At 43.1% G+C, this 22,510-nt stretch overlaps 1 protein-coding gene across 3 annotated transcripts in view; it reads right to left on the bottom strand.

Moving 5' to 3' along the window:
* Positions 1 to 22,510, bottom strand: part of TTYH3 (tweety family member 3) — a 256,084-nt gene that overhangs the window by 58,083 nt on the left and 175,491 nt on the right. For all 3 annotated transcript variants that reach the window (XM_086940630.1, XM_086940631.1, XM_086940629.1), the window contains exons 3-5: positions 17,626 to 17,737; positions 14,590 to 14,810; positions 2,983 to 3,078 (exon numbers count right to left, since the gene is read on the bottom strand). In XM_086940630.1, coding sequence (XP_086796756.1) covers positions 2,983 to 3,078; positions 14,590 to 14,810; positions 17,626 to 17,737 — 429 coding nt within the window. The remainder of the gene's footprint in view (positions 1 to 2,982; positions 3,079 to 14,589; positions 14,811 to 17,625; positions 17,738 to 22,510) is intronic.

Consider the following 22,510-nt stretch of genomic DNA (forward strand, 5'->3'; position numbering starts at 1 on the left):
TGATTGACCAACAGTTCCAATTCCTTCATTAAAATGGTAAATAGGTTTAGCAATTTTTAGGGTCCATTGGGGGTCCTGGAAATGAATGGTGTGTCATCCACATACAATAACGCTGGGGCAAGTGCTGACATAGGGAAAATCCATGTTCCGCTCAACTACGTACCCCTCAAAACCATTAATATAAAGCATGAACAAAAAAGGTGCCAACACAGTTTTACCGAACCCTCTATATTAAAGGGTCTTGTTGTCTCCCCATTCATGCCATATCTCACACGTGGTTACCTCAGCTTAAAGCTGTGAAGTAGCACACAACATTGTGCTCCACAACCATCCCTATCATAATATCCCTGCTTCAAATGAATGACATAGTCAAAAACTGAACTAACGTTCACGAAGGCCAAATAAATGCTCACCTCCTTAGCTATTATATGGTTTTTTATAATGAGGTAGAGATGTAGGCATTATTCGACAGTGCCCAAACCAGGGCGAAATCAAACTGCAGGTCTGAATGAATGCTATTATCTTGTGCCCATATTTCAAGTCGTTCCAGTAGAATTCTACCCATGACGTATACAGTTGAATTAAAAAGAGTAAGGGGGTGGTAGCACTTAGGGTTGCCATTACTTCCTTTTTTTTAAATGGGGCAATCGCGGCAGGTGACCCCGATTTAGTGGGACCAATCTCACAATAGGCATTTAAAACATTGGTCAACAGCAGGACCCTCCGGATTATGTTTTTCTTCAACAGGTCTGCAGGAACCCCATCGGGTCCCAGGGTTTCATTTATTGTGCACTTGCTAAGCGAAGCCACCACCTTATGTAATTCGACACCAAGCACCTCACGTAATCCTTCATCTTGGTTACCTCTCTCCATAATCTGCACTTCTTTATTTGTTGTGACACAATAAACCTGGGAGAAATGATCTAACTTCATGTCAGGCTGAAATACCACATCCAGACCAGATTCTGGGCGCTCACTAAAATATGGATTGCTCACCATCGTCCAACATGCTTGAGAATTTTTGATTGAGCTAGCAGTTAGTACAGATTTCCCGGCGCAGTGCATAAGAAATATCCAAATCATTAGCATTAAAATTGGTGTAATAAAAATTAATCAGTATGAATTTTTGGTAAAGTTGAAAATATGGTGACACCAAATTTGTCCTGATGATTCTTACTCTGAAAGAGAGGGACACCAGGATAATCAATCCCCCTTTGGCTCTACCAGAGGTAGCAGGGATTGCAGGTGTGAAGAATGTGGTATAGCCCTGCACTTAGTATGGTATTAGGGCCCATGTTTCTTGGCAACAAATAATGCTCCAGTCATTGCATGTTGTTACTATTTGGGCCCATTCCAGTGATCCAGTTACTCGATATATTCACACTACAATTTTATTAGCACTGTTCCTTATGAGACTAAGGGGCACATTCATCAAGGTATGATTTTGTGAGTCCTTAATTGCGATTATTAAGGAATCGCAATTGAGGACTCACAAAAGCCTATGCATGTAGGAATCGCTTTAAAAATAGCAATTCCTAAACATTCCTTAATTGCTACTCGCAAATTGCGAGTCGCAATTAAGGAATGGCTCCCCATTCATTCCTATGGGCCAACAGGCCCATAAGAATGAATGGGAAAATGCATGCGCAATTTGCGAGTACCAATAGGTACTCACAAACTTTGCATGCAATTTCAAGGGTGCAAGGGTGTCAAAAGGACACCCTGTTGCACCCCTGAAATTGTGATGTGCACCCATGTTGCGTGCACACATGCCCCAAGAGCTTGTGTGTGTGCAACATGAAACTTTAAAAATGCACTAAGTTTTTGCAAATTACCGACCAGTTCAATTGCTCTGTAATTTGCGGCCCCAAATAGCGAAATCGCTATTTAAAAGCTGTTATTGCATTGCATTTCAGGATCCACATATTGCGATTCCTTAAATGCAATTGCTATTTAAGAAATCGCAATAAATTGCGATTTCTTAAATTGTGTGTGCCTTACACTTTGATGCAGCGCAAAAGCCCTTTTTGCGGGCGCAAACGGACAATTTTTGCGAATCACACTGTTTGCACTCGCAAAAAAGGTTGATGCATGTGCCTGTAATGCAATTATAGAGATTTTCAGGTTTTGGCATATGTTCCCAAGCTTGGGGCGGAATCACCTTCCCAGATGACTACGGACAATGTTGGTGGATAGCAAGAAGTTGTGCATGTACTTTCAGGCCTCTGCGGGGATCTCCACAAGTACTTTTCTGACTTTTTGGGTGAATTTGGCCATTTGTCAGTAGCTATAGATTTATATTAACCAGGTATATACTATTCCCTGGTTACATAACCGAAAAAGGAATTTAAAAAACAACATCCGCTGACTTCCTGGCAAACCAGAGACTTGGATCCTAGCCAGGAAACGTGGCAATTTTATTCTGTAAAGTTGATATAATTAGAGCTCTTCAGGACCGTAATAATGTATGAAGTATTACAGAAATACAAACGAATCTAAACAATGTGATAAATGCCTGCCTTCCAAGTTATGGGCCCCAAGACACTGGTTAGGATGTGTCATTTACAGCCACAGTCATTAGAATATGGTATTAACAGTTTTGCAAGGTCTACAATGATGTCCAATGAAAGTATGGGTGAGGCCGCTTGGGTGATATCACTGGGTATCACATTACAAATAATCCAAGGAGATAGCAAAATATAAAACAAACCAACAAACTTACAAGAAATATATAGCTGAAGGCTCCTTGAGGAACCTTTCTCAGCCCCTTGTTCAGTGAGGAAGAGTTAGCCTGCTGTAAGAGTTACAAATCAAATATTTTTGTAAATGTGCAACTCACTGGTGGGCCTACCCACACAATTTCCATTCTTTATTTAAGGCATTTCTTTGTGATTTCACAAACAAACTGGACCAAACTTCACAAAGTAAACAGGCTGCAGAGAACAAAGAAGTGCATTTAGCTGCCAAGAGCTCTTAACATACCCTGCCAGGATGGCCTTTGAGTTCCGGATAAGCCCAAACAGCACCAGCAAACAGATGATGACGTGAAAGAGGAGTAAGCTCAGATAGCCCAGCCACCTGTGGACGAAACAATACAACAATAGGAATCAAAAAGAACCCTCCATGTACCCGCTTGCAGCTATCCGGTGATCATGCCGGTACAGGAGTGTTCAACGCATATTGGAAACAAGGGGTCCTACACATGCCACCAGCAAAAAGACAATTCTAAATGTTTGTAAACATGGATGCACTCGAAAATATCAGTTAGCTGTGAGGTTCCCTACATATGAAATTAAAATATAGCGCAGTGTAATCAGGATATGGAAATTCAAAAAGTAGTTCTATGGACGTACACCAGGAGGCCAAAGAACGCAGTCAGGGGGTGACTTGGAATATCTTGGTCAAGATTTTGAATAAGAGGGGATACATTCAGTGTTGCTTCCTTACTACCACATTCAGGGTAACCCACGTGTCCAAGTAACTCCTCCTACAAATTCAGAAGTTCCCTGTATACGATAATGAGGAAGCCTGGTGCTGCGCAACTTCCATTTAACACTATGCTGAATTGTACAATTATATTTTATAATTGTAGTGTCATTTTCAATAGAGTAATGGTACTATACCACCACTAGAAACTGTAGTAGGCTTACCACTTCCCCCTTATAAAAAAAAAAGCATGGCCAATGCTGTGCACCACTGTTTTGCATATATTGCTGAAGCATTACAGAGCAATCCAGTAACAGTGTTTCTTTTTAAAGTCCTATCGAGTTTACTCTATGTGATTGGCTGAATTCTGGTCAGGCGCGTGGGAGCACAACTGTCAGTGTGCCTGCTCATGAACAATCACCCTACACTTATTCCATATGCGGAAAGCTTCCATACTGCTACATAAATGATACGCCATCGCCTACATCCAACAGCCCCAACCCTCAACCTACAAATACCCCACCACAATCTACAAAACCATGCACCAACAACTACACTCTTCACTACAACCTGCACCTCAATCCACAACCTACACCACATATACTGTACATCACTCTTTACACCTTAGACAATGACTAACACCCTAGGTTCCACGCTCCCCAATAAAAATCATAAACATAAACAATGTCAGCATTGGTTGCAAAACAAGACCACTACCTACACCCCACAACATCATCTGCATCCTACTCCATCAACAATGCCATGTCTGCATATGCTATCAGAGCATGTTGCCTCTTTCCCGTCACTGCCTCCAACCACTTGTATAGCTATTAGGATCAGAAAAGAACAGTCAGTTCCCTTTGTAGCCCTCTCAAAGCATCCTACTTCATCCTTTTCACTCCACTAGGCACCAACATACACCCCATTCACATACACCAACAAATGACAAACTTACTCCAGGCACCAACACTGCCTCCTATGCTAAACCCCATGGTGTATAGTCTCCTCCCCCCATCTTCATCCTACTTGACCATCTTATGAGCAACGCACTCCACACATATACACTTATATCAAACACCATCACCGACTTGCTATTAAATCATTTGCACACAAACACCCACAGCACCTCTTTATACCATAACCAACAACCTACACTCTTCAAGGTGCACCACACGCACACTCTACAACAAACTTGAACCTACCTGGCTTGTACACCAATGCGTAAACCTTATCAAATAGAAATCAAAATTTTAATTGGAAGGTTGGAGCTCTTCTAAATTCAATTGAGGCCACCCATACTATATGCCGTTTGATGTACTTGCGCTGCTCCCACTAATCAATCTGAGGACACCAAGTTAATTCCTTCACATTTGAAGAACTTTTTAGAATTTTGGATTTTACACTTTGCTACTTTATTTATATATGCTTTAGCTATCGGTCACTAGACCACAGATCAAGAATCACTGCCCTAGTCCAATCAGTAGCACAAGTCAGTTGAATTTCAGTGCTTCTTATGAAGACCTTGCCAATTTTCCTTTTTGTTGGTCAAACATTAATTACCTTGATTGAAAAACGCATTTATACAAGTATAGCTTGAAGGAATTGGAACAGATCTGGCAACTCTGAAATGCCACGCGAGACGGGCCCTGGCTTTGTGGGACCCACGAGATATAATGTAAATGGGGGGAGGGTGTAAGAGTGACTCCCGCTGGACCAGGACAACCTACGAACGGTGTACACACTGAGGCATGGACGCTACTGGCTTGCTGTAATACAAAGAAAAGCGAAGGTTATTTTTTCACATTTGTCTTAGGGGGTAGGGGAATCTTTAATGAAAAGATTATATAAACAATGTAAACTGCTAGAATACTAAAAACCTTTACTGTTAGAGTTTCCCAATACCCAGGCCTTTTTCTCAATTTTTTGGCCCAAGTTTAGCACTTTCCGGCATTTGTGCCTCTTTGGCTTTTATTGATACTTACATATCCATCTGAACCAAAAATCATTTAGTTAAGCAATCCTAAGGAAGCGTTATTCTGTTGTCTTGGTTTTTATAGAAGGTAGAAAGAAGCTTACATGCCAGGTGATCATCAGAGGTTCCACCCTTTACAGAAACACAAGGGGTACATGAAGGAGTGCTTCACCAGTGAGGGCGCCCCATTCACAGTTCCCAACTCCAGGTTTCCATCTGCCCAGTCTCATGAGGGTTTGATTCAAGCAAGGACAGCCTTTTCGCCTGGCGATGACGTGATACCATTTAATATTATAATGTCAAATATCGGTGGGAAAATACTCTCAGAATCAGAGGAATTTCTTCTGGCATTATTATGGACACTTTTACCGGGTTACAACAGTGGGTCTTGTGATATCCCGTGGAGTGGGAGGATCCCGGTGAACCTGCACACCTGAGGGGACAGGCCCAGGGAATCCTCCTAGGGAACACAACACTGCCCCTGTACACTTGGGTGCGACTCTGCAGCCACATGGAAAAAATCAAACCGGTCTTTCAGATGGTAAACTATTCTGCCCAGTCCTTTTCCTCTCCCACCCAAATGGGGAGATATTTATATTTCTATATGTAATTGATCTTTGCATGTAAACTGCTGCCTGGAAGGTACATTTACCACACGCCTTGGCAGGCAGAACATGCATACAGCGAGGGCCCTGGCCTCTAATGTTTGTCAATGGTCTTGAAAACACCGCGTAGTAAGCGTCAATCCACATGCCCAATCTTCACAAACCTTTCTCATGAAGGTGGCTCTTTCCTATGTATAGACACGGTTACTTGCACCCTTTCACAATCACACTGGAGCACAATTAGATTTGCTCTTTTGAACTCACCTGTGAAGCCCTCCTCAGTCCCTAGCTCAGCGTCTCTCCCAGCACAGTAAGGGCACTTTAACAGCTGTTTCCCGTGCTGTATTTGTCTATATGTTTCATGAGGGCCATCTTTCTTATACCCACGTTAGTCACTATATAAGTTCACTAGGTTTTGTTCCTTACACAAGTCCCCTAACCCTGCCAATACCCTACTAAGTCTCCCATACTAATGAATTACTGTATACCATACACATTCTACCTATACTTTAGCACCTGTACCCTGACAATACATTAGTACCTCTTGTCTGCCCATACAACTACTCTCCCTACACCATAGTATCTCTACCTCCACATAAATCCTAGTACCTCTATACTCTATTATCCATTACTCTCGTCCCTTTTCTCCTCATTAACTACCATACCACCCGCTACCTATTCCTTAGCACTTGTACCCTGCCAATACATTAGTACCTCTTGTCTGCCCATACAACTACTCTACCTACACCTTAGTATCTCTACCTCTGCATAAACCCTAGTACTTCTATACTATATTCTCCAATAACTATAATAATACCACCCACTACTTATACCACAGCACCTGTAACCTGCCAATACATTAGTATCTCTTACCTGCCAATACCCTATAACCACTACTCTCCCTACAACATAGTACCTCTACCTCCACATAAACCCTAGTACCTCTATACTCTATTCTCCACTACTCTTGTCCCTTTTCTACTCATTACCTATCATACCACCGCTACCTAACCCTTGGCACCTGTACCCTGCCAATACATTAGTACCTCTGGCCTGCCCATACCACTACTCTCCCTAAACCATACTATCTCCTCCTCTGCATAAACCCTAGTACCTCTATATTATATTCTCCATTAACTATCAACAGCACTGAGGTATCTATGAGCTATAGACTTTGGGAGGCCATTCTTAACCGTTCAAGGTCACTAGCAGGAAGCGAGTTAAAACAAGTGGCTCATTAGAAATCCAGTACTGTAACCAATCGTTGATATGAACTTCTTTCTGGGCTTATCCAGTGGACGAAAGGAGGCAGGCAAAATGGCACAAGAGATATGTATCGGGAGAGACGGGCAAAGGCATCTTGAACGGGGTCTCCCCCATTTCAAGGTATCTTAAAAGCAGGACCAAGAGGGCTAGGAGCAGGAGATGCAAAATTCAGACACTCGAAGCAGGTGTAGTTTCATTATTGCACAGACCTATGGGGAGAGTGGCAGAGACAGCCAAACCCTTTGTGGTCAGCCCCTTGTTCTCTTGCACAGTTCTGGCATTTAACTATACAGGTGCAGTTCTGCTAATAATCCCAGATGGACTACAGAAGCCTTTAAAGAAAAGCGGGATGAAGCCTATCATGTGTACAAAGGTAACATGGATGGAAAGCTTCAAACTTTTGTTGTAGTCACTGTGACCTCCTGAAGACACCACCTGCTCAGCACCTACACCAGAGCAAGGATCATTCAAACACAACATGGATCACACACCCGCCACATCATGACAACACTTTCCAACACAGGAAAGTGTAGGAGCGCAGTTGTGGGGCACTGAGCAGATTTTCAGTAGCCAAGCAACAGACCCCCCTCTCCCAGAGGTTCAAGTAAAAGGCTTTTGTCTCACCTCACAATCACCCCCGCCAACCACCAATCTTCCCCTAGTCTTGCGAGAGAGCAGGGCCACCCTCACCGGTCTACGTGAGAGCATACTGAGGGGTTTGCATCCTGACCACTGCTAGCTGAGTAATAAAACAAAGGGCACTCTGAGGGCTCTTACAGATTGTTCAATTTACTGAGGAATAGTGGCAGGGCAGGTTACAAATAATCAAGAACACAGACACAAGGAAAGCAGTAATAGCCCTACAAGACCGTACAAGCGATAGTAGTAAATCAATCAATAAGGGTGGGGCTTCACCGTATAAGGTCCTACAGTTGATGAACCCTGCTTCTTTACACTTCAAATCTAACTAACAAAGAGTGCTACAAAATATCACATGGACAGTTAGTAGTTCATTCTGACTCCTATCAAAATAATGCAAGTCATTCCATTAGGATAGATGATTCTCCGTTCCGTCCATTAATACACAGGAGCAATAATGTTGAATTCACAAGATCTTTTTATTCTTCACACATCGGTTTCCAGCCCAGCCAACGTGTTTCTCCCCTTTCATCATGGATCAACATAGTCAGAAGCCTATCATAAACTTCTTCCTACAAAGAACATGTTAACCAACATGTACTGACGATCACATAACAAATTATTCATGAATTTGGCCCTTTCAGTCTACCATATTGTAGCGTGCTGTCTCACTTCCATGAAAGGGCCAACATCGTGGTGTGGCGTGGAGTGTCGTAGAGTAGACTGGATCGGACTGGCATAGAGTAGAGCAGCATAGAGTGGTGTAGATTATAGTGGTATGGCAGAGAGTAGAGTTGAATAGTGGCATACAATTGAGTGGGGTAGACTACAGTGGTGGGGTGTGGCATTGAATGGCTCATTTATTTATATAGTTTAGAGTGGAGAAGATTGGAGTGAAATGGTGTGGAGTGGCATGATTTAGATGGTGTAGTGTAGAGTGGAGTAAAGTGGCATAAAGTAGAGTGGAATATAGTGGCATAAAATTAAGTGGAGTAGAGTAGTGTGGCATTCTATAGAGTGGGGTGAGTAGAATGGCACTGTTTGGAGTGGAGTGGCATGAAGTAGAGTGGTGCAGAGTAGCCTACAGCGGAGTGAAGTCAAAGAGTGGAGTGACACAGAGTGGAGTGGCATAGAGCGGTCTGGTATAGAGTGTAGTACTGCTAGGTGCAGAGTAGAGTGGCATACAGTGCAGTGGCATACAGTGCACTGGCGTAGAGTGGTGCAGAGTGCAGTGGCGTGGTGCAGAGTGCAGTAAAGTAGAGTGGTGCAGAGTAGAGTACAGTGTCATAGTGCAGTGGTGTAGAGTAGAATGGTGCAGAGTAGAGTGCAATGCTGTAGAGTGGTGCAAAGTGCAGTAGAGTGATGTAGACTGCAGTGGAATAGAGTACACTGGCGCAGAGATGAGTGGCATTGATTGCCATTCTACACCATTCTCCTTTACAGCAAAACCTGCTGCGGACGTAGAGTGGTGTGAGTAGAGTGCAGTGGTGTAGAATGGTGTAGAGAAGAGTTAAGGGGCATAGAGTGGTGCAGACTAGAGTGCAGTGGCATATAGTGGTGCAGAGTTGAGTGGCATAGAGTGCAGTGGAATAGAGTAGAGTGGTGCAGGCCAGATTACCGTGGCCTAGAGTGCAGTGGTGCAGAGTAGAGTGGAGTGGCATACTGTGCAGTGCCGTAGAGGGGTGGGGAATAGGTTGGCGTAAAGTGCAGTGGCATAGAGAGAGTGGGGTAGAGTGCATTGGCATAGAGTGGAGTAGAGGGCAGTGGCGTACAGTAGGCCTGGACGGTAAATTCTGTTCCGCTCGCGGAATTTGGGTAATTTCGCGTTCCGCGGAGAACGCAGAAATGTCCAACATTTTGCGTTCCGAACAGGAAAAAAGCATCGCTAACAAGCAATTCCGCGTGTTCGCAGAATTTCTGCGTGTTCATGGAGATTTTTTACCGTTTTGCAGAGCTTTGCGTAACGCGACTACGCAAATTCCGCCCACCCCTAGCGTACAGCAGAATTGTGCATAGCAGAGTGCACTGGCGTAGAGTGCAGTGGCTTAAAGTAGAGGGGTGCAGAGTGGTGTAGAGCAGAGTGTCGTAGAGTTCAGTGATGTAGAGTAGAGTGGTGCAGAGTACAGTAGAGTGGCGTACAGTCCAGTTGCATAGAGTCCAGTGGCCTAGAGTAGAGCTAAGTGGCGTACAGTAAAGTGCGGTGGTGTGGTGTGGCTTAAGAGTGGAGTGAAGCAAGTGGAGTGGCATGGCATAGAGTGGTGTGGAGTAGCATAGAGTAGAGTCATGTGGAGTGAAGTGGCAAAGAGTAGGAAGACGTAGAGTAGGGTGGCATTGTATGGAGTTGGGTGGGGTAAGAGTGGCACTGTGTGGAGTAGCATGGTGTAGAGTAGAGTGACACAGAGTGGCGTACAGCGGAGTGGCACAGAGTAGAGTAGCCTAGAGTAGAGTGGCCTAGAGTAGAGTGGACTGGACTGGCATAGAGTATAATGACATTGAGTAAAGTGGTGTAGAGTGAAGCAGTATAGAGTGAGGTAGAGTAGGGTGGCATAGTCTATTGGCATTGTTGAGGAGCATGGGTTAGAGTGGCACTGTGTGGAGTGGCATGGCACTGAATGGAGTGGTCTAGAATGGCGTAGAGTGGAGTGGCATGGCGTAGAGTGGAGTGGCATGGCATAGTGTGGAGTGGCATAGAGTGGACTGATGTTGAGTGTAGTAGTGCAAAGTACAGTGGAGTAGAGTAGAGTGGTGCAGAGTGTAGTGGCACAGGGTAGAGTGGTGCAAAGAAGAGTACAGTGGCAGAGTGCAGTGGCGTAGCGCGACGTAATGCAGAGTAGAGTGGCTAGAGTGCAGTGGTGTAGATTGGGCAGAGTAGAGGGCAGTACGGTAGAGTAGAATGGTACAGATTAGAGTGGAGTGCAGTGGCAAACAGTAGAGTGGCGTAGAGTGCAGTGGTATAGAGTAGAATGGTACAGAGTAGAGTGCAGTGGTGCAGATTGCAGTTACATAGAGAATGGTGGTGCAGAGTTGTGTAAGTTGCAGTGGCATAGAATGCTGTGGCGTAGAGTGGTGCAGGCTACATTGGTGTGGAGCGGCATACAGTAGTGCAGAGTAGAATGGCATAGAGTACAGTGGCATAGAGTGCAATGGCAATGATATGTAGAGTACTGCACAGTAGAGTGCATTGGAATAGAGTAGTTCAGAGTAGAGGGGAGTCGAGTGCTGTGGAGTAGAGTGGTGCAGAGTAGTGTTATACAGTGCAGTGGCATACAGTGCAGTGAGACAAAGTGCAGTGTAGAGTGGCTGTGGCATAGAGTAGAGTGGTGCAGAGAAGAGAGCGTTACGTAGAGTAAGTGGTTCAGAGAAGAGCAAAGTGGCATAGAGTGCAGGAGGTGGAGAAGAGTGGTGCAGAGTAAAGTGGCATTGAGTGCAGAGGCATAGAGTAGAGTGTCAGAGTGCATTGGCATAAAGTGCAGTTGCGCAGAGTTGAGAGGTGGAGAGTAGAGTGGCATAGAGTGGTGCAGAGAGAGCAGAGTGGCATAGATTTCAGTGACGCGGACTAGAGGGGTGCAGAGTAGAGTGCACTGGCAGAGTAGGGCAGGGTAGAGGGCAGTGGCATAAAGTAGAGTGGTGCAGAGCAGAGTGCAGTGGCATAGAGTGCAGTGGCATAAAGTAGAGTGGTGCATAGTAGAGTGGCGTAGAGTAAAGTGCAGCGGATATAGTACACATAAGGGAATGGGAGGGAAAAGCAGCAATACGGAAGGGGGCAGGTGGGAGGGAATATAACCTATGGAGATGGGAGGGGGACTTAAAACACAAGCACACACAAACACTAAAATACAAATAAGTAGCTCCAAAAACGGGAGCAGTAAATGGACACAAGCACTTAGTCCATGCTCCAGAGGAGCGCCAGGCACAAGAAGAGAACATGACTCAGGCACGCCATGACAAACGGGAGCGAAGCAAATGAGAGTGATGCTGAGGCTACCAAAAGGTAAGCTATGGGCGGGCTGTAAGCCCACTGTATTAACCCCTTCACTGCGGCGGCAATTCCGCTGCAGTGCTAGGGAGTGGGGGGCCGCGCGGCTCACCTGCGCTTGTGACGGAACCGCTCCGTCACGCGCCTCGGGTGAGCTGTGCTAGTGACGGAACGGTTCCGTCACGAACGCGCCCGCTCAATAGAATGCGCCGCGCAGGCGCAAAATCAGCGCCGCGCAGGCGTGGCGAGCGGTCCGTGACAGAACCATTCCGTCACTAGCACAGCTCACCCTAGGAGCGTGACGGAACGGTTCCGTCATAAGCGCCGAACGGGTTAAGACTTCCAGACACAGCACATGCACTGTCTAGGCGAAACCTTAAAAGGATTTTAAGGATTTGAAAGGGTATCAATGATGGCTGGACACACATCTTAGATGAAAGCAATTTCCAAATTACCACAGCAGCTCACGTGAAAAATTTCTACTAGCAAGACAGACCAGGCTTTCGGTAGCCCTAGTACATGTACACAGAGCTTCCCAAAGGTTCATGGTTGCATTCGCTCCAGCGGGACCGCAATAAACACTCACTTATTCTTCATCTTCCTCTAGTCACAATGCGCAAACCACACTCCTGCCCTCAGCCTTTGGATCAATCAAACGACAAACATCAATCGCACAGATCAATTTCCCAGAACACGTTCATCAATCAACATGGTCAATTCTTTCAACCCCCCTGAGATCTTTGTACACATCCATCTTACTTGGCACTTGTACTCTCCCTCTCGGGTTTCCAATGAGTTCCTAATGAGACGCCCCGCATTCAGTGCTTCAGAAGTACTCGACAATGGAACTTGCGTCTTCTGCTCCACATAACTCGATATTGCGCACAGACCCAAAAGGCTGAGAGGCTCGATCTGGCATTCCTACTCTTCGTTTGTAGATCAAAGGAGTCTCCAAAATGAACACGCGTTTATCAAACAATTTAAGTGAACATCATGAGCTCAGGTATGTGTGGGAAGCGCCCGGATGGTGTTTATGAATATCAAAATAGATAATAATTTGTAGGCTGTACCACAATCTGCACCATATTTACTTGCCATCTGTTCTGGCACTCTCTTGGGAATGCCCACTCTTGGAAATAGTCTGAATTTGTGTATGCATAATGTATGCATGTGTAGCACACTGTACACATACATATTCAAGCCTGCAGGCCCATACTACAATCTTGCTGTCTTTTGTATCGAATGTATCTTTTAAATATATACACTGACTTACTTCTGGCTGGCAGTAACGCACAAATAGAAGAAAGACTGTGAAATCGCCCCCTGTTTTAGGTCGTTTCAGCTACTCTGTAGTAATTTGAGAGAAGCTGGACGTTCATAAAACAGAGATGGAATACATCGAACCTGCAGTAAATAACTACCCTCTAGCACACCAACAAAGTATGCCCATTTCAACCGAAACAATACTTGCACACTGAAATTTCTGCAAGAACTGCTCATTTATAGGCTCAATAAATCGTTCTTCAATTAGGTTAAAGAAAAAAAGTTACGGGACTAGAAATTGTCCACCTGCCCATCCGAGTCATTGGGGATGATTTACATTAATTAATAAAGTTCCTGCCACAATAGCAGACCCTCATTATTCTATACAGGAACCCTTTTAAATGGACGATTAACAAGCTCGTCATATGACCAAATATAAATCCTATAATTTGCCAGATGCAATTAAACGCACCCTGTGATTTACAGCTTTCTGATTTGCAGCACCACGGATGGGCTGTTTCTGTAAAACATGTTTAAACGCTGGTTAATCTGTACATTCTGATAACACTTCACAATAACATATGACAGATACCAGTTACTAATGTACTACTGGATTTTTTTTAAGTAATTTTTTTAAGAAAAGAAAAAGCAATATCGTTTTTTCAAAAACATCCAGTACAAGATGCTCAGAAATATGTACACCACGCAGGCGAGAAACCCATTGAGAATTGCTGTGCTATGTTCATGAGTGGGTGAACATTCAGGCTTCCTACCGACTTTTCATGTATTTTATGACCTTCTTTAGAAAGAGGCTGGGGTCACAACAAGCAGGTTTAACACAGCAATATAACACTAGCCGAGATACTGGAATGATCCCAAACTAGGAAAGGCAAGCGCAATAAACCACTGTAAAAAAATTAACATATATATCTTTCACCCACAAACACAACTGACAGCAGAATAATAATAAAAGAGGAGGGAAACTCTCACCCATTTTTTTATGAGATAGGTGAAACCATCACTCTATACTCATGATTTTAATCCTGGAGTAGGTACCCCTCTTTGGCCACCACAAAAGAGGTGTGTCCATTAGCTATAGCTTCTCAGCACTAATCAGACGGATCTGTGCCAGGCCCCTTCTACCAACGCCAGTAAGCCTACACAATCCGCAACTGTCTTTTAAGACATGATACTAGGTGTGTGTGAATAATTTATTTCTAAAATTCTAAAAACAAGTACTGGTTTTGCCACTAAAATGTTGAGCAACTGCTCACGTCACAAGATTCTGGAAAAGTATAGGTTTTCGTAAATTGACAAATAAGACAAAAGATAATTCCACAGAGCTCTAACCATACTTCTAGATGTAGCAAACAAATAAAAAACAACAACATCTAGCAAAACGTTCCTAATGGCATGGCACTAAACGGTGATCTGTTTCTTACCTGTACCAATCGTAGAGATCGATCTGATCTGCAAACCCATCTAACGAGATATCATCATTCTTCCAAAACGGAATTTCTTTGGTCTGCCGTATGAGGTTATCCAAGAACCCTTGGAGCTTCTGGACAGCGTGAAGGTAGTCTTTCTGCTTCTTAAACATCTCCCCAAGGACGATCAGGCTCGACTCAACAGTTTGGTTCAACCCTACAGTAGTATCTAGCACCTGCAGGAAACACATTGCGTGATTAATATGGAGGACCTGAGAATAGAGCAGACCAACACAACACAACATACTATAGCCCCTCATACCAAACTAGCTATGCCTGGGTCCCTTTTGTGATTTTTAAACATTGCTGTATTTTTTGTTGACTGTTTCTCCTCTGTCTAAAAGTGGACAACAGCTAGTGGTACCTCCCCCTTCTCCCTTGTAACACACACAGCTAACACGTATAGTATTATATCGAAATTCAGTAATTTCAGAAAATAGTTCCACTCTCAATGCAAGAATACTTTTTTTTTAAATGTAAAAGACAAAAAGCAATCAGCATTTGGCAAGAGACTGTTTGTTGTAAGATCAACACAAGTGACCAAGAAAAATTGAGATTCTCGAAAGCGATCGATACAGCACAGATACACTGGCAAAACGAAACAAAAAATTGATTTGGTTTTCACATGATAATATTACCCAATCAGACACTTGTTGTCAGAGCTCACCATCAAGGCTTAGGTGGTGTAAGGCACATACGAATAGTTACAGACCCTTTCCACCTATTCCCTTATCAGAGCTCTCAGTATTATGATCTATTAGTGGCCTTTATAGAATGCAGAGACTGGCTCAGCCAACCAGGATGCTGATATCGACAACTGTTTTCATGTTTTATTGTGCCATGGGTATGAAGAAGGCAGACAATGGGCTCATTTATTCGCATGAGTTTGGCTGGGTTGGGGGGCCCTAACAGCTTGTCAAATTAAGCCAGGCTCTAACTGCCATACCCGTTCATCACCTTTATTGCGGACCTATAACTGCATTTAGGTCATTAAAAGAAGATAAAGCCACGCGAAGAAAGATGTAACGCTCAAGTATCCACTTTTCTTTATTTAAAACATTTAAAAAAACAGGCCCTTTAAAAGGACAACCGCCTATAAAAGGTCTCGTGCTCATTATCTATAAACGACCCAGGAAGTTGGTATTAAAGTACGGTCACTGAAATCGGCATATATTTCAGTGGAGAGAGAGGGCGAACGAGAGAGAGAAAGGGTGCAAGAGAGAGAGTATATGCGAGAAAGAGAGAGAGAGAGAAAGAGAGAGAATGACTACTGATTTTAGGCAAATCTGGGCTGCCATATTGCATCAACAAAAATCAGGACTTAATACAGTAGCATCAACATTCATGAATAGTTTGCAGACACACATGACTTCTGTTACGGAAACTCAAAGAAGCCAACCGTAGTCAGTAGAAGACCTTCTCACTTTGATCTTATTACATAGCAAACCACAACACCCATTACAACGGTAAGACTGCCATGGGCCCACACTTAACATGTGCACACCTGTGTGGGATTAGCAAGGCAGTTGCACACCAGCCCACCACAGACATTTAGCTGTACCATCCAGACATGTGTACACCTACTGCACCGCTGAACAGCGACATGAAGAATATCGTGGTAAATAAAAATATCGATGACAGAATATCAAGGGACAAAATATCGAACGGTAAGTGCATATAGAGAAGTATGGATTTACTATCCCTATCTCCACATCTACATGCCTTAAATATATACGTAGCGAGTAGGCATATATAAGTGCAGTTAGGTATAGAAAATCTAGACTTGCTTACCCGTTGGTAGTTTTTTTCCGACCTTTTGTCCCCGAAATTTAGTACAGTCAATATTCTGACTTCAATATTCAGTATGCACACCATGTGCACCCATTAAGCAGATGCAAAAAAACTGAAAAACACCCAGCCCTCTTTAGCAGTCCAGAAGCACTGAGTTCCGTGAATACGGGTCTAAGAAGGCAACTGGATATCAGCTGATGAACTAGTATACCACTTGGAGAAATGATGAATACCTGGCAACCAGGACATTTCAGGAATTTTGAACGCATGCTTTTTTGTTTTAAGTTGAAGCACTTGTTTGGTCAAGCAGTATATGAAGTTAACAGTGTTGCAAGTGCACTGCACTGCGAACAGCAGCGGCTCTTCCGCCATCGCCCCACCTGCTGGCAACCGAAAAAATAAAAAATAAAACTGTAAGAAACTCTTGTTTATTATCGTTTTATTTAGCTTGACGAGCCTTAGACTTGGGTGCAGGGCCAGGGTGGTGACAGTATGTAGGGGGAGTGTTGGGCACTGCCAATCCTTTCAGCAGCATGAGAGCAGCGTCCAGATTGGCCGCAGTTCACTCTGGGAGCCTGTGCCTAGAGAAGCGAGGCGCCCGATGTGGCAAGGAGGTGGGTTTTTTTTTGTCCCCCCCCCTGTCCCTGTTCCCTATCCTCCAATCCCAGTTCCCCACCACCACCACCACTCTGTCAACTTGCCAACCGCTACGGACCGTGAACAATATAACAAAATGTAGCCAACAGAAATATGAGGCCAAAGTGCAGGACTGTGCCACCCAAACTTATTGGCCCTCTTTCCCATATGAATCCCAGTCTTGTCTTTTGCTTCAAATCTTTAACAACCAGTATCTATTGTAGAATACTGTTTTGTCATGTGAACTGTTGAGTAACACTAACTAGATCTCTGAATTAAAGCAAGAGCGATTTTGTAGGGCAATATTTAGAAGATGTATACACATGTGAGCACATAAAAGGCAGGAAGTATACAAAATAAACAGCAAATGAATAATCTGAAGAAACAGACCATAAAAATTAGTGATGGCACCACTGTCAAAGCCTATGTTCCTTCTAGCAGAAATCAGATTGTCGAAGCTCCAGTGAAGACAGTAATTCACACAAAAGGTTGTCAGACAACCCAATGACACAATCCAGCAATTAAAATATTTTTAAAAATGCAAAACTTTTCACATATACTTACCCTATCTTCGATTCCAGAAACTGTGCGGTTCACATGTCTTAGTGAATACGTCACCCTGTGCATTCCATCACTGGTCTCCCCGTTTCCATAGAATCCTACAGCAATGCCAGCACTGAAAAAACAAGCAGAAACTGGTTGACATCAATATGTCAGAAAGGATCTCCCCGTCTTTCTAGTAATCAAACACATGAACTAACATGAGCTGTAAAATTAACTAGCTAATATTTGAACGCCTATCTGGTTAGCACATCATCAAGACATGCAAGAGTCAGTAAAAAAAGCCAACATGGCCGTTTTCAAATCCAGCTCGACTTCAAGCACATACTTCTGGCATCATGTGTTTACACTAGGACAGCTAAATGAACAGATATATGTAGAGACTTTGATAGGTCATACTACTTTGAACAGGATGCACTCAATACATAGGAGTTTTTTTTAAAAAAAAATGTATTGGCATTTAATATATTAGCAGTTAGAAAAACACAGTCACAACATTACTCCATTAACAATTTAGTTACAAAATAGCACATCAACACGGGACCCGTGTTTGCCAATCCGCATACAACTATCTTTGCGAACAGCCAATGCAGAGGGTCTACAACTAACAAAGTGCACGCAGAAATAACAGCCCTTCGTGTTGTGGTGCAACAGTAAGGAATCGTGTCAGTGTGATGCATTATCTAATCTTTAGAATTAAAATAATCCAACCCATTTTGGGAAGAAGCTTCAAAGTACATAGGTGCTTATTGGAATAATGGAATACTTTACCCTGCTTTTGAGAGAGACTGTCCTCCTGACATGAAGCCAAAGTGGAAGGAAAATGTTCAGGGTCAGAAGTTAGAGGTACCAGGCCCTCTAAGCCAAATCCTGGGCCACCAGAATGACTTGTGGCACATCCCACCTGATGTGAAACCAGAGGCATAGGCAGAAAAGCGTACAGATATGCGAAGCCCAACCAAAGGTAGAATATGCCCACTGGAGACCAATCAGGTGGAAACTATAGACCATAAGAAAATGGACACTAAGTCTTTTCAGAGGTGGTGAAAAGCAAAAGCTCCATTAAGGGTACACACCATTGCCTAAAGATTTGTTTAAGCCAGCTTCAGAAGTAGATACCACATGTGGCAAGATGATGCCTGCTCAGCTAGTCTCAAATGATGTTGACTGACCCTGCTAGGTAGCTTACTGTTAAATAAATCCTATTAAGCTTCAGCAAAAACAACAGCCTCAAAGCCTACAGACAGATGGCATGCAAGTCGATGCTGCCCTGCTTGTTGCTGTACCACAATATGTTGCCTGTGAGTACCTGGATTGTTATGCCTCTGATCAATAGCACAAACACATTGAGGGGTACCAAATGGACTCCGCTCCAGCAAGTTTATGTGGTGACGCAGCTCCGGCTGAGACCAACAGACCCAATCACCACAATGCTCAGCAGAACTCCCCAAGTGAGTGACAATGCATTGGTCACCATTGTGGCCTCCAGTGGGAGAAACAGAATGGCCTCCCGCATGTCTGGTTGCACGGGTTATCCACCAATGGAAGTCAGAAGAAGTCTCCTTGGAATGCGAATCTTGTTTAACATTCAACACTAAAGTTAGGCCTATTGCAGGTGCAAGCAAATGGCTTAGCAGAATGCAAAAGTCTAACAGGCAGAAGAGCCTAAAAACTTACAAGACTGGAAGAGCAGTTCTTGCCCAAATCATCAGTATCGCAACCTAAATGTCCTGGACTCACTGCAAGAGTGAAGGCCTTAAAATTACAAAACGGTCAAAAGACCTTAAAAATGATAGTGTCCAAGATGGCACCAATGATGAGTACCCTCTGGAGTTTGAAGAAATTATTTTGACTTGTTGATGGAAAATCTCAGGCTCAACAACAATGACAATGTGATCTGCAATTTGTTGAGGCTAGCCCGCCTTTAACAGCCATTTTTTGAAGTACCGGAACACGTGTATACCTGACCATTGAAGATGGGCCACAACCAACAACAAGGTCTTCAGAACGACTCGAGAAAAGGTAGAATGGTACTTTTGTGGAACTGCAGGCTTGGTACCTGAAAGTACTGCCCTGCAGGTTCAAAGACACCTCTAGTCCTTGTGGTCCAAGTCCTTGTTGGTTTTATTTTTTTCTAACATGCATAATTAGCATATCAGGTTGAGCTCCTATGAGCTCACAATATACAATAAAACATATTTATAGAAAAACTAACACGCTCACCAGAATTTACAGACTTGGGGTTTGCCTCCACAACACCACTTTGAAATGTCAACTGTCCCGAGTTACTCACTACTTCTTTGTTTGTAACTGGCTAGAAATTCAAATTTCATCTAGTCTCACTTTTTTCCAATTCTGCATTTTGTCCATTAATTATATGGAACATTTTAGAGAAGAGAAACATTTGCCCCACTGAAGCATCAAACTCATCAAAAAATATCACTTTTCAAAATGTCCTCTACTTTTAGAGTGCCCACAAAAAATGTTAGAAAATACAAATGTCTCCTAATAGTCACTTATTAAAAAAACAGGACTTTCACAGTGGCATTAGAGACAGAATGTAAAAACAATTAGTCTAATGAAAAAAGCACGCAGACACTAAATAAAAACAGTAATTAATGCCTCATATGGATCCATCAACGTTGTACGTATATCCATCTTTAAAATGAAGGCACTACACACCTTGAGGCACCCAGCAGCAGAATCATATCATAAAGATGAGAGTAACTTTTCAAGTGTTTATACTTTAATTTTTTTATGCAACTCTTATGTGATTCACAACAATCCCAAATGTTATGTACCTACATTTTCGGTATTTATGTTTTACGTACATTTTCGATATTTAGGTTTTACATATGCTTAATGCTAGGAAAATCTGCCAGTGTACAATAAATTCAACGTGCAACTTACAGCTAAATTCTGTATTAATTTTTTTTTCTATGCTTGGAAATTATTTTTCAAGACTGAGAAAAAACCTTGAAGTCTATCATCCATAACACATAGTTTGGTACAGTTGTACTTATTCAAAACCAATGCGAAGGTTGGATCCCCACTGCAATACTTTGTTAGGTGTTCACTACCTTCCCAATGTTTACCCATAATCCTCCTGAGAACACCTGTGTTATGTGAATCACAAGACCATCTAGACTTCACTTATGTGCACACAAACTTTGTGACTCAGACCCATAATATTTTCATATCTAGTGGATGCTGAAGCCGTCTGACCACCCTATTGCATAAATTGCATTTTTCCTAGCCTATGTTAACTCTGACATTGAAACATTTTAGGACTGAGGTGAACTGTCATGTGAATCTATCAGCCCCATAACAAAGTTAGCTTGACAAACCATGCCGCCAAATGCTAATTTACAATTCAAAGCTACATACTTTAAATAAGATTGACATCTCAAAAACGCACTGACCCGCAGTGACATAGGGACTAATGCAGTCATGACCGATATGATCAATAAATACTGCAATCAAGGGATTAATGATGAAAGTTTGGATATGCAATTGCATGTGGGACCACTATTAGACAGTAAAGTGTACCGCCAAAACTGGGTCCAGGTGCCATGTTGAATCGTGCAAAGGTACTGATTTCAGAAATGTATAGAGCAGTGGTTTTTAACCTGTCATCCAAGGACCACTGCGGGTCGTGAGGCCTACTCAGGAGGTCTGCGACTCTTTCACAGAATTACATAATATTAAAATTAGTACATTAATAAACTTCATACAAATAAAGACACAAAATTAAAACTTTGAAAACGTTTCCGATATTTGATTGTGAATTAAACAAAACCTGTCAATATTTGAACATTTGTTTGGTATATACTTGTTTTTTGTAATGTTTTGGGGTTCACATCATAGAATTTGCTTAGGCCTGTGGTCCCCGGCTTCCACTAATGACTCAGTGGGGGTCCCCGGATTCCAGTAATGATTCAGAAGACAAAAGGTTAAGACCCGCTGTATCATGTGAGATGGGAAAAGCTATTGTTTAACACTATCTTATGGAAAAGCTAAGGCGGTCTGGTCTGCTTGGAAGCATGGAATCTATGTTCTTTGGTTAGTGATGAAAGGGTTACACAGAGAAACATATGGATCCTATCCGGCACTATAAAAACATTTTCCGGTGATCTAAGATTGAACACCAATAACAATGTGACATCATAAACGGGGTTTTCATTTTTCTATCCCTATTAAAATAGGATTTTCCTCGAGGTACAAAAGCCATTGTTACGAGTTTTACACGAAAAGTACACTTTTGCCGAAGAGAACAGAACACGATTACCAGATAAACCGTGCATGTTACAGCTTTTGGAATAACGAAGGCACAGGAAATGGACAACGGTTCATTCTCTGGAATATAGTTTTAGGTTTAATTATCCAAGAGTGCTGTACATTTCAAGGAGTTTAAAAAAAACACACGATCTATGGAAAATCAACTGAATCCGTGCCATGGCTCGCAGTAAGGGCATTTCCTTCCCTTTTGACAGAGCCTTGAGCGCACAACCGCTCTGGGTGCGTAAAGAAACAGCGGTGGACGAGCCAACGGATTAACAGGGAGAGCAGAGCCAAGGGTCGCCTCTATCTTTAACAGCCTTGTGCAAGAGCCGACCCCTAAACGTGTTGGCATTTAATCAAACATCATGCTAGAATATGAAAAAACGCACATTCCTCGCCTCATGAATACCCCCAGGCGCCAGGCAGGAGCTGGACATTGTGCTCATCATTGCTCCCACGCACCGGTAGGTGGCGTCGTGTGGCTCTGCATAGTCTTCGTCCTGCCCCGGAAGTGACACGAGAGACACATATAGACTCCACCGCTGCTCCTTCCTGATTCTGTCCTTGCTGTTGAAAATGGAGTGCTAGCTGATCAGATATGAATTGA

Source organism: Lissotriton vulgaris, chromosome 10, assembly GCF_964263255.1.
Source record: "Lissotriton vulgaris chromosome 10, aLisVul1.2, whole genome shotgun sequence".
In the NCBI taxonomy this organism is placed as follows: domain Eukaryota; kingdom Metazoa; phylum Chordata; class Amphibia; order Caudata; family Salamandridae; genus Lissotriton; species Lissotriton vulgaris.